Source organism: Charadrius vociferus, unplaced genomic scaffold, assembly GCF_000708025.1.
Source record: "Charadrius vociferus isolate BGI_N301 unplaced genomic scaffold, ASM70802v2 scaffold377, whole genome shotgun sequence".
NCBI lineage: Eukaryota > Metazoa > Chordata > Aves > Charadriiformes > Charadriidae > Charadrius > Charadrius vociferus.
Window position 1 is genome coordinate 1,126,085 of NW_009649456.1, and position 12,891 is coordinate 1,138,975.

At 40.3% G+C, this 12,891-nt stretch overlaps 1 protein-coding gene across 1 annotated transcript in view; it reads right to left on the reverse strand.

Moving 5' to 3' along the window:
* The window catches only part of RGMB (repulsive guidance molecule family member b), a 98,396-nt gene extending 85,985 nt beyond the window's left edge, over positions 1-12,411 (reverse strand). Inside the window, exon 1 of the mRNA XM_009889712.1 lies at positions 12,332-12,411. Within this exon, the coding sequence (XP_009888014.1) occupies positions 12,332-12,411 (80 nt within the window). The remainder of the gene's footprint in view (positions 1-12,331) is intronic.
* Positions 12,412-12,891: the final 480 nt, after the last annotated feature.

Genomic DNA, 12,891 nt, shown 5'->3' on the forward strand with positions numbered 1-12,891 from the left:
AGGAGCAACTTCAGCAGTGCCCAGTCAAGTACCATGGTCTGGGCTCGGCACAAGGAGCAGCACATGAACTGATGCCACAATCCATGGGAACAGATGAACTTAAAACTGCCTCACTAATGGTTCCTGGTTGCACTGTAAGTGAACATACTATCACCCAGAGTGACTGCTAAGCTAGAACATACACATTCAGCTTGACACGGGCATGGAATACACTGCACTCTATGTTTCTAAAGAAGATTATCAAAGGAAAAGAGATTAAAGAGCGGCCAACAGAGCGATATTGGAAGGGAAAGTTTCTTGCATTGTGTATTCTTATTATTGCCCAAGTTTAGGGTCATATTTTTCCTTTCATAGGGAAGTAAAAATCTCAAGTTCTGCTGTCCTATTTTATATTGCAAAGAGAAGTAATTGCAAATTTAATATCTCATTGTGTGTTCTTGGCTTGGAGACTGTCTACAAAACTATAGATTTGTGGCACTTGAAGAAGGTACAGCTATCCCTCACATTCTCTCACTGTCTGCTCAATCTCTGCATGTTCTGTATCAGAAAAGCCCCATCACTGAAAAGGAATTTTCCAACTAATAAAATAGAATAACGTATGACAGATTCTATGTATTGACTGAACATGCAGCTTTGGTTAAGACTGAAAACAAAGTGGCATGACTGATCAGTGCGAGTTCTCAGTAGATTGTCTTTTAGGAGATTGTCTTTTAGAAGCTGCTCTAAGCTTCTCCCAGCTGCATTGACACTCCTCCATCTTGACAGGTATAACCACACAGATGTCTCTTTTCATCCAGTTCAACAATGATGGTACAGCACCATTAGTCTAATCCCATCAGGAAACTTAGGAATGGCAGGAGGAGCAGTGTAAGATACAGCAGGGAATGAAAGAAGATCCTTTTGGGAAGATGAGACATTCTCAAGGAAGGTTTTAAGAGGAAACTCACCATAGCCAAAGATACAAGGTTTGTAAAAGCTTGACTCCTTGGTGGCTTTTTTTATCACGTTGAAAGGTTAGTCTCAGAGGGAACAACAATTTTGATTTTCAACCACAGAATTGCTTTGTGCTTCTGCAAAATGTGAAAAATGAAAACAAAAAGGCACCAAACATATTCTGGGTGTGAAAATGTTCACAGCTTTAAGTACAGTACATGAAGTTATTTTTTTGCAAGGAAAAAATACTTTGTTACAGGACATAAAGTGGCAATAGAATTTCCTTTTCACAGAGAGATTTTTTACACTGTACTACAGCTGTAGAACCTTCAAAACAGCCTAGAATTTCCCTTCTGTGTGAAGAGCATGGAAAAAATTGAATTTCAGAGAAACAAGACAAAAGGAAAATATATGTCAGCTAAGGCAAGATGAGATGAAATAATGGCATAGTCTGTCAGAACCTGTGTATTACTTCCACAGAGGTTGCCAAGGATTATTAAGAAGCATATTAATTTCAACCCCAACTATGTTCACCAAAATGTAAACTTTTAGGTTACTCAGAAGTATAGGTACATTAGTCACAGTTCTTAAAATGCACAGTTAGAAGAAAGAACACATCTCACTCCAGGGATAGACCACGTATTACAGAATCACAGAATCACAGAATGATCAGGGTTGGAAGGGACCTCTGGAGATCATCTAGTCCAACCCCCCTGCTAGAGCAGGGTCACCTACAACAGGTTGCACAGGACAGCGTCCAGGCGGGTTTTGAATGTCTCCAGAGTGGGAGTATTAGAGCAAGTAGTATTTAGAAAAAGATCATATTGTGAAAAGCATAGAAATGAAATAATCTAAAACTTATTAGTTGCACAGCACAGATTAAGACTAAGTCTTTTGTCCAATTCCTTTCCAAGGTATTGAATTGCATCCTATCCTTCACAAGTTGTGAAGTATGTTCACAACACAGTATGTTGCCTTAGTATTTCTTTGTTACAAATAACACAACATTATACAGATAGTCTGGAGAGAAGCACAGGTGTAAGAAAGAAGAGTCTGAATAGCAACTGACTGTGACAAGGACTACCCAACCAGGATGATGTAAAAAAGAAGACTCGGGTCATGTTTAGCACTAAAGTGTTGCCTAATAATTTTAATATCATTTGGTATCCTGAATATTTAGTCCCATAACTGGTATTCTGCTTCATCAGCACTCCACACACTGCCACAATCAACTGAATTAGTCTTCTCTAGTACTACTTCTTTCGTACTAGGGATAAATTTTAGGGTCAGTGGTCTTTAATATTGTTATAAATGATCTGGACGGAGGAACTGGGCACATTGAGTTTGCCGATGATACTAGAGGGAACTGTGGACTCCCTTGCACAGTTGAGAGCCCTTAGAGAGAGACCTGGATAGACTAGAGACCTGGGCAATCACCAACTATTTGAATTTTAACAAGAGGAAGTGCCAGATTGTGCATCTGGGATGGAGTTATCCTGGTTATATGTGCAAATTAGGGGATGAGAAGCTGAAGAGCAGCCCCGCAGAAAAAGCATAGCTAGCTGATTGAGGGAGGGGATTGTCCCTCTCTGCACTGCACTGATGAGGTCCCATCTCGAGTACTGTGCACAGTTTTGGGCACCTCAATATAAGAAGGACATCAAACTATAGAGTGTGTCCAGAGGAGGGCAACTAAGATGATGAAAGGTCTTGAGGGCAAGACTTATGAGGAGAAGCTCAGGTCATTTGATTTATTCAGCTTGGAGAAGAGAAGGCTGAGGGATGGCCTCATCATAGTCTACATAGTCTACAACCTCCTGAAGGAGGGCAGCAGAGTGGAAGGTGCTGATCTTGTCTCTGTGGTGACCAGCAACCGGATGCGAGGAAAGGTTTGAAGCTCTGTCAGGAGAAGATTGGACGTTAGGAAAAGTTTCTTCACTGAGAGGTTGATCAGATGCTGGAACAGGGTCCCCAGGGAAGTGATCACAGTACCAAGCCTGTCAGAGTTCAAGAAGCATCTGGAAAATGCTGTTTATCATAGAGTTTACTTTCAGGTAATCCTGTGAGGAGCAAAAAGTTGGGCTTGATGATGGTCTCTGCCATCCATCTTCTACACAGCTGGCAGCTGTGTTTCTGAATTTTTTTTTATATCACTCTTTTTAAGTATTAGCTGACAAGGAAGTCAAAGGACATTCCTGCCCAACAGGCCAGGCAGATGTCAGGAATTTGAAAGTGCATCATATCTCACCCAAGATATGTATTTGAATCAGGTTACTGGTCCTTGGTCCCTGGTCCTTTCCAGAAGCTGCTGCCTGGCTATTTAGTTTGGAGATCTCTATAGATTCCCACATGGCAGTCCCATAAATCTACAGAACATACCTGGAAAGGCCAACAGGCTAAAATGGCATGGTGCTGTTCTAGTTTCTGAGGCTGTACACAGAAATACCAAAAATTCAGGCTCTAAGCATGTCTGCTGTGAGAGTTTTCTGCTTTAATTTAGGAATGAATAGTAAAACAGGTACTTCTGTGATTGGCTCTATTTTTGAAAGGATAAATTTTTCTAGGTATGTCTAACAACAGTGGTTGTCCCATTTTTACATGGCTAACTGGTAACACCTCACATAGTATTCAACTTAATGTCTTAGAAAGATCAGGTAAGCAAAAGCCTCTTTGAGCTTTTTAACTCACAGGTCAGGACTGAGCATTGCTGCATTGCTAGTCAGTACGACACACAGGCCAAAACTTCTAACTAACTCTGAAGAAAAGAAATTAATAACTACATTATTTTATTTTTTTTGCTAAAAAAAAAAGTTGCCCCTGAAAAACATAATGTCAAAAAAAAAAAAAGATACAGATTTATTTGAATTGTCAGCAAGCTTTCTTAACCAAAAAGCACATGCTTCCAGCAGTTCAAAAAGATGACTTATAGAAATGAAAAAGCAGGTATACAGCACCTTTTAATCAACAGGTGAGAAAATCAGGAGACAAGAAAACATGCTGGCAAGCCTTTTTAGGCTGAGCAGAGGCTATGTATGAAATTCAATACTGTAAAACTTTGGTCACTATTTTGAATCTTTCCTGCAAACTATGAGCAATACAAGAGACAACCAATTCAGAATCTTTGAATTATGCCGAATGCATTCTACTAGAATAGGTATATACACATGAACAATTGCTTCGCCTATATTAAAAGTTTTCATATATATTGAATGCTAAGAAAAAGTGTACTTTCCAAGTAAAAACATTAGGTATTTCATTCACATGTTGCAGCCCACACCCAGAACTTGATTGAGAGTTGGCAACTTCAACAAATGACCCTTTGTGGAAAAAGACTGCTTTTTTAGCTGGTCCTGTTGCTAAAGTTCAGAGGAAGAGCTCAGCTGTCTCAGGCATCTAGAAGATTCAGCATTCCCCAATCCACTAAATACTTTCATATGCCCGGCATATTCTAGGCCATCTGTTGATTATCTTGTTCCAGGTGTTTTCCCCTACATTGTGTGAGGCTTTGGGGTGTTCTTGTTGTTGCTTTTTTCATTGTTGTTGTGGGTTTGTTTTGGTTTGTTTGGTTGTGTTTTTTTTTCCATATTACTTTCTAAGATTTTTGTCTGTTTTAAGAGGAGACAGTGGAACATAAGCAACAGAGCAAAACTGTGCAAAGCAGCAAGTAAATCTTGGGGATTTTTATGAAAATCAAGCAAGCTGAAAAGAGGCTTTCATGTACAAAGTTGGAGCTAAATATTGGGCTAAACCACATCTGTAACGTGCTCAGAAATTAACCATGAACAAAAAGTAATCATTGTCCCCACAGCTTTTCCAAGATGCTTTCTCATCCCATTCATTGCACATATGGTACTGGATGTAATACTTTATCCATTTCTGTCTGACTTAAATTGTCTGATCCAGCTAAGGCTGTAAACCACTAAAATTTCATATTCTGTGACTGACATATCTTAATTTCATGAGCTGCAATTGCACCAAAAAGTCAATGCTGTATGCCAACCAGAAGCGCCTCTCACAAGGAAAGCCTGTTTGGTTTTGGAGCAATAGTGTCTGACAACATTTTAAGCACTGGTGAACAGACCTTTTGAATCCGAATTTATTCTAGACTGAGAACAATCCAAACTCAGTGCTGGGATATTGAAGGGCCTTGACAAAAATGTGACAAAATAGAGCTGATGCTCGTATGCATTAAATAGGTGGAAAGAACAGTTCAGATCAGAGAACCGATTACAATGAAGGAGAAGACAGCTTGGCAGATAGATTCTGTCAGACCAGTGTCTAACAGCAGGCTTGAAATCAAGCCGCTCTTGTGTGTCTCGACTGAAAACGAGGTTTCAAGCAGATTTATAGTTACATACAGGAAGGTGAAACCATGATAAGACTTCAGCATGTAAAATCAAGATGTTCTCCAGGAAAAACAGCCAGAAAGCTGAGAAATCAGTGGTAGTATTTTCTAAGTTATATTTGTTCTCTTCTTACTCAAAATGTAAACAAACTCTCCATTTGTTGAAGTATAGTGAAACAAAGATGTCAAAGTTTTTTTTTTTCCCTCTGTGGGTTATTAACTAATGTTAGGGCTGAGTTATTTCTTATGTAATGGGTGAATGCCAAACACACTAACATGTTTTGTCAGGGTATGTGCTCTCCTTTAGACTGCTTGCTATAACCATGAGAAAAAGTTTTTTGTAGGAACAGTTTGAGAAAAATAACACACCCCAATGTAATGGGAGAAACTCAACTTTCAACGTGTTTTAAGAATTTTTTTTTCTTTTAAATCATTGAGCACCTTCTTAGGCTTTTTAAAAAATAAAATATTAGTAAAAATTATATAAGCAATTTATTTTTTTTAAATGCCAGATTGAGTGGAATTTTTTTAATTACCTGTATTTCAGTATTTTACGATGCTTCTTAGTGTTTAAGATTAAATGGTTCATGAAAATGGCAACAGAAATGCAGTTCTTCAGCTGCTTGGAAGATCAAAAGAAAAACTAAGTAAACTCAGCTTGTGGAAAGAAGCTTATGTAAGGTTAACACATCATAAAGTGTGGGAACTACGTAGTTTGAATATATAGATATGTATGTCTGTTTCCACCGATTTTTTTTTTCATCTATTTGCTCTAACACATTTTAGATTTTCACCTGCCCTGTGAACTGTGACCTCTCACTTGACCTGTGAACTTACAAATTTTGGAAGCTACTGCATAAGTAAATTGGATGGAATCTGTTCTCAGCAACATTGGAGTAAAGCAGGGGGAAAATTCAGACTACATGCTAGCAAAACATTATTGCAAAAGGCTCCCTGCCTCACAGGTGTGTGCTCTAGCTCTGAGAAAACTGGATTAAGTAGGAATTGAACATTTATTCTGTATTGCAATGGAAAACTATTAATAATTCAAACTGAATGATCCTTGCACAAAGAATCAAAAATGTTGGTGTACTTTAATAGTAAACATCTGTCAAATTTCATGAAGTTTCCCATTGACTATGATGTTTGCTTGGCCAAGGGAGGTCTCTTTCAAGATATAATGGTAATATAACATCCCAGTTCCTAAAGAGAAGTAGGTCACAAAATCTACCTGGATTGTGTATAGAGGAGTGAGGTGGAAAAACAGAGACCACTTTTAAAGATGTTCACTATGCTGCTGTTACAAACAAAGCATTCCTTAATTTTGCTTTGGTTTCAGAAAGCAGTACAGAACCACCTCTGCTATTGCCATCTTGTTGAATGAATTGTAGAAAAACTGAGGGTGTGACTTAAAATTACTTTTTCATTCCCAGTCACAAAAGTTACCCCATCAGTGTAAAATTGCTGATACCTGGAGAATATATTACAGTCACCTCACTTTTTGAAATCTTTCTTTTTTCTTTCCTTCTGGTGTTTAGAAATTATTTCTTCCAAATTAATTAATAACCACCTGCAGTCGTGAATCCTTTAACCAGCTACATGGTTTATAATGACAGACATTCCAAAATCAGCACTGCATATTTCCACAGGAAAATTGCTTCTTCATGATGAAGTACTGCTATTAGAAGTCAGTTGAGCATTGTAGTTTGCATGCCTTTTCTTTTCACTTCTGTTATTTGACATAGTGTTCATTCAGACTAGAAAATTCTGATTTAGTGTTTGATTTGCTGTGCAGTTTGCTGAACTGACAATGAACTGGCATGCACTTTGGCCAGTAATATATTTCTCAAGAAGATTTGTCGTTAGAAACAGAACTAGAAGGCGGATAATCCACAGGAGGTCTATTATTTTTTTAGCAGTAGTATCCTAGAATCAATAAGCTGTAACTACAGCCACAATCACACAGTGCTAAGCATCATGAAAACACAGAATACTATGCATGACTTCACTCTCAGGAAGTTGGAATCTGTGTAGACAGCAAGACGTGACCATTCAATAACAGGCAAGTGGGTGAATATACTGGAACAGCAGTTTATGAGGGAAGATACCACTTTCCTGGGATCCCCAAAGATATCAGCTCTTTGGTACCTCAGAAGCACACAGAAAAGGAGAGTGTAATGGGACAGATGAAGTTTCAGGGAGTTTCTCCACAGGGAATAATAAGGGATGAAACTATTGATGTGAAAATGGGTAATAACTAGATACAGGAAGCTCTTCATGAGACATGGAAGAATGCTAGATGCATGGAAGATCACAAGAGTTCTGTTTAGAAAAGACAAACATGTAGAAACGAGAGAGGAGATATTGGAAGGATACATCAATATGCATAAGATATTGATAAAAGAACAACCTGATAAGAAGTATGTAAGCAAGGTGGACCAAAGAAGTTTTCTGTGATTGAGGCAGCAGATTGAGGTGCTGGAGCATGTCCAGAGAAAGGCAAGGAAGCTGCTGAGGGATCTAGAGAACAAGTTTTATAAGGAGCGGCTGAGGGAACTGGGGTTGTTTAGTCTGGAGAAAAGGAGGCTCTGGGGAGACCTTGTCACTTTCCACAGCTACCTGAAAGGAGGGTAGATCTCTTTTCCCAAGTAACAAGTGATAGGATAAGAGGAAATGGCCTCAAGATACGCCAGGAGAGGTTTAGATTAGATATTAGGAGGCATTTCTTCAGTGAAAGGGTTGTCAAGCGTTGGAACAAGATGCCCAGGGAAGGGGTGGATTGCCATCCCTGGAGGTATTTAAAGGACAGGTACACGTGGTGCTTAGGTGCTTACCATTGCCTGACAGTTTAGTTCCTTGACATCCAAGATAACAGCTTCATTGGTGATGGACAAGACCATCAAGTAATGCTTCTTGAAAGAGATGTCAGCTGTAGTACAGTGTGTGCTGAAGGCAATTTGGGTAAGCACAAATGAGCTTTGGAGAAGCAGGAGAGCAGTTAGATTTCCTGTTCCCATTGTTCTCCCTCTGTGAAGCTCTCACTGAGCAACATATGACCTTAATTACATATAGATGGTCAGGAGGAGGAAACTCACTCTAACTTTTAATGAAATAAGTTTTCCTTGTGCAGTTACTGTTCAGGTTGCCAGTGGCTGGAATCAAATATAACCTTATTTGCAGAGTGGCGATTTACAGGAGCACCTTGCTGCTTTTAGATTTGTAGTAGGTTGCTTCTGCCTTACCAGTCATCCTACCAAAAGCAAAATTACTTATATACAGGTTCAGAAACAACTGAAGTGTCCCAGGCCTCTCTTTCTGGTTCTTTGATTGCTCACTTTGTTGGCCACCAAGAGCCATAGCTCCAGGTATCTCAGCATCCTCAAAGCCTCAGCTCCCAAGGAAGAGCAACGATCCCACATCCAGCAAAAATAAAGGAAACAATCAATGAAAAGAATAAATAATGATTTCACCTGCTGAATGAATGAACGTCTGGGTTTCATGCTGTATGAGAAATACACCCAAAACACAAACAGAGCTCTAAAAAACAGTTTCTTTTTTTCTGTGAAATGCTAATCCCAGGTAACATCCACTTCTTTTCCCCTGCTCAGTTTTAAAGACATCCTGTGACCTAAAAGAGGCACTCTACAGCCCAAGCTAAATAACTAAATTGCTTTTTAAAAAGCTGAACTAGCTCCCCTGCACGTTATTTTTGCTATGTCTTGCCTGAATGGACATCTACTGTGACAAAAGAAATTCTTCTATCATGTTTTAATTTGGTCAAAAGATTTTATTAAGAGGGAAATACTATGGGAATGATTGAAAGAAAGAAAATATCCTTTCAGTTATTTGGGTAACTTTCAGTACTTTATGTGTGAATAAACAGTTCTTCTTTTAAGCTTGATAATTTAAATAAATTAAAATTCTTAGTGAGAAAAGACTCAGTTTCCCACCTTGTATTTGTACCTGATATTTATGTACTCAAATATTGCTGGAGGCATTTAATCTGTCTAAGATGTACTAACACGTTTCCCCAATGAATTTTTTTTCCCATGTTAAAGTTCAATAAGGCCTTTGGCTGATTATTGTGAAGAGAAAAATCTCTTTTAAAAATACAAATTTGTGATAAACAAAGCTATGAGTTTAAAACCTTTTTTTTTTTTTCCCCAGTAGAAAATCCAAATGTAGATGGCAAAGCTATTTTTTAAACTAATGAGTATGTCTCTGTTATTAAGGCTCGAGGAATGCAGTAATTTGCCAAGCATTGTTAGGAAAGCTAGAATGCCTGGATGTTTATTTTGTACCAGAGTTCATTTCTCTGTAGCAGTTTCCACAATTCAAAGTTCAAAAAATTGTTCTTTGTCCTGTCAAAAAACACGCATAAAAAACAATTACATGCCAGGATGTGAGAATATGCCTTGCTAGTATGTATAGAGATTGCAGGAATTGTCTTCTTTTTCCTTTTCCTTCCCTTTCTCCTTTTCCTTGTCTTTCTCCCTTTCCATTATCCTCTTCTTTTCCTTTTTTTTTTTCTTATTCTTTTTCCATTTCTCCATTTTTGTGGGGTTTTTGTCTTTTTTTTAAAAAACGGTAGTCATTAATGGTAACCACTGAAATTTAGTTTTATGTGCATGGTTGAAAACCTGACACAACCTCTCCATGCTCTTTAAGAGTTGCTGGCTCTGCTGTTGTACTGAGAAGTGGTGGACCTCCTATGTGTTACATGAAAACAGCAGTCTATGGTCATGCTTCTCCCTGCAAGTGCTAAGGTCCATGGAACCTTAGCACCTGAAGGATTGTCCATGCATCATGCGTGTGTGAGCAATATTGAGTCCAGCCTGGGATTGGAAGTGTATTGTGACAGCACCTGTGACAGATTTTTTTTTAGAAATCAGAAATCAACGCAGAAGTTGACAAGGGACCAACCTCAATTCACATCCAGATTTGAACCTGATTTTTAGGTATGGCTTTGTTCTTTTTTTTTTTTTTCTTTATGGTGAGCCCAGATTTAGAAAAAAAAAAAACAAACGTTTCTCTGGGACACTTACTCTCAGAATGAAATGCCTTTCTTACACTTCAAAATGTTTCCCTACTGAGTCAGTGCATGTGGACTGGAAACGATGAAGACTTTTTTTGTGTTCACTGCAAATCTAATGGGAAAACAGCAACTCAGTAAACTCAGTCATGATCGGGTGAAACAACATGTGATGGCAATACATGAAAGAGTACAACAATACCCATGAAATTCTGCCTTTCAAAGAGAAAATAGCAAAGGCTATGTGTTACATTTTCCATGTTCAGAAAGGTCAAATTCTAGATTGGTCATGAGCCAGGGATTACAGTAAACCAAGAGGAGAGGACTTTGTGACCAGCAAACTGAAGACACTGAAGACAGAGGAAGAGAAAAGAGTCTGATTGACCTCCTCTTCCCAGGTCAACTCATGAAGTTTATTAAGGCTGTGGTGATTTAGGAAGCTTTCTGACCATATATTTTGGTTGCTAACTTCTGACCCCTGATGTGCTGTTTTTTTCAAACTCCATGCTTAGGCAAAGTTTGAATGGAAGAATCTCATTTTTTGGAATCTTTAAACAAGTGCTCTACACATGTGTCGTGGTTTGGCCTCAGCCAGCAACAAAGAACCACGCAGCCGCTCGCACAACTCCCGCAGTCGTGGAAAAAGAAAATGACAGGGCCAAACTCGTGGGTTAAAAGAGTGCAATTTAACAGAACAGCAAAAGGAAAAGACAAAAACGCGATTACAGTACCGCCGCGAAGCGCACCGACCGGACCCCCTCTCCTTGCCCCGGCTAGCTCCTCTTATAGCTCGGGCATGGGTCACATGGTATGGAATACCTGCCCCCTGCCGGCTCCGGGGGGAGATTAACCCCATCCCTGCCGGAACCAGGACATTATCCACTCCTTATTCCATACCATCTGTGTCATGCCCAGATCTTACAGTTCCCATAGTCTGTGGGCCATACCTCCAACGTGTCCGTTGAACTCACTTAAAACGTCCATTGCACTCACTTAAAATGTCCATTAAACTCACTTAGTCCATGACTGTGGGCTCCATCTGTGAGAACAGTCTCTCAGGTCACATGAGATGGTGTGTGGTGCTGGACGGGTGTATGCTGATGCAGTCTATGCCCATGGTCCAAGATTGAAGATGTTGATCTCAAGGGGGTTGTTGGATGCCAGCTGCTGAGGCTGGTATACCTGACGCAGTTCATGCCGTTTACTTAGTCTCATCAAAGTCCATCTGTCATTGATCTAGGTGATCCTTCTTTGACAGCACTAATAGCCATCATAATAATGATAACATACAACAGCAAAGTTATTTAACATTATAAAATTCTATTCATTGGCTATTCTCACCCAGAATCAGATCCCCATGAGGCACACATCGGACCTCCCCATCTTCTCGCATCACCCACCAAGTGCATCCGGGTCCTTGTGCAAAAGCAATCCCACGAATGGGTTTGCCTTTGCCTGAGGCAGGACTAACCCAAACTGTCTTCCCTAACATATTCTTCATATGCACTACGGGGACTTTATCCCCTTCTACTGCACGTGGATGTTTTGATTGGGCAGGGCCAGCTCGATTGGCAGATCCCCTAGTGTTAACTAACCAGGTGGCTTTTGCTAAATGTACATCCCAATGTTTGAAAGTCCCACCACCCATGGCTCTCAGTGTAGTCTTTAGCAGTCCATTGTATCTTTCTATCTTCCCCGAGGCTGGTGCGTGATAGGGAATGTGATATACCCACTCAATGCCATGCTCTTTGGCCCAGGTATCTATAAGGCTGTTTCGGAAATGAGTCCCATTGTCTGACTCAATTCGTTCTGGGGTGCCATGCCTCCATAAGACTTGCTTTTCAAGGCCCAGGATAGTGTTTCGGGCAGTGGCATGGGGCACAGGGTATGTTTCCAACCACCCAGTGGTTGCTTCCACCATTGTGAGCACGTGGCGCTTGCCTTGGCGGGTCTGTGGGAGTGTGATATAATCAATCTGCCAGGCCTCCCCATATTTATATTTTAGCCATCGTCCTCCATACCAAAGAGGCTTTAACCGCTTGGCTTGCTTAATTGCAGCACACGTTTCACATTCGTGGATAACCTGTGCGATAGTGTCCATGGTCAAGTCCACCCCTCGGTCACGAGCCCATCTGTATGTCGCATCTCTCCCTTGATGGCCTGAAGCATCGGGGGCCCACCGAGCTAGGAATAGTGCCCCCTTATCCTGCCAGTCCAGATCCACCTCAGCCACTTCAATTTTGGCAGCCTGATCTACCTGTTGGTTGTTTTGATGTTCCTCAGTGGACCGATGCTTGGGTATGTGGGCATCTACATGACGCACTTTCACAACCAGATTCTCTATCCGAGCAGCAATATTCTGCCACAGTTCAGCAGCCCAGATGGGCTTCCCTCTGCGCTGCCAGTTGCTCTGCTTCCACTGCTGTAACCACCCCCACAGAGCATTTGCCACCATCCAGGAATCAGTATAGAGGTAAAGTACTGGCCATTGCTCTCGCTCAGCAATATCCAAAGCCAGCTGGATGGCTTTTACCTCTGCAAACTGGCTTGATTCACCTTGTCCTTCAGTGGCTTCTGCAAC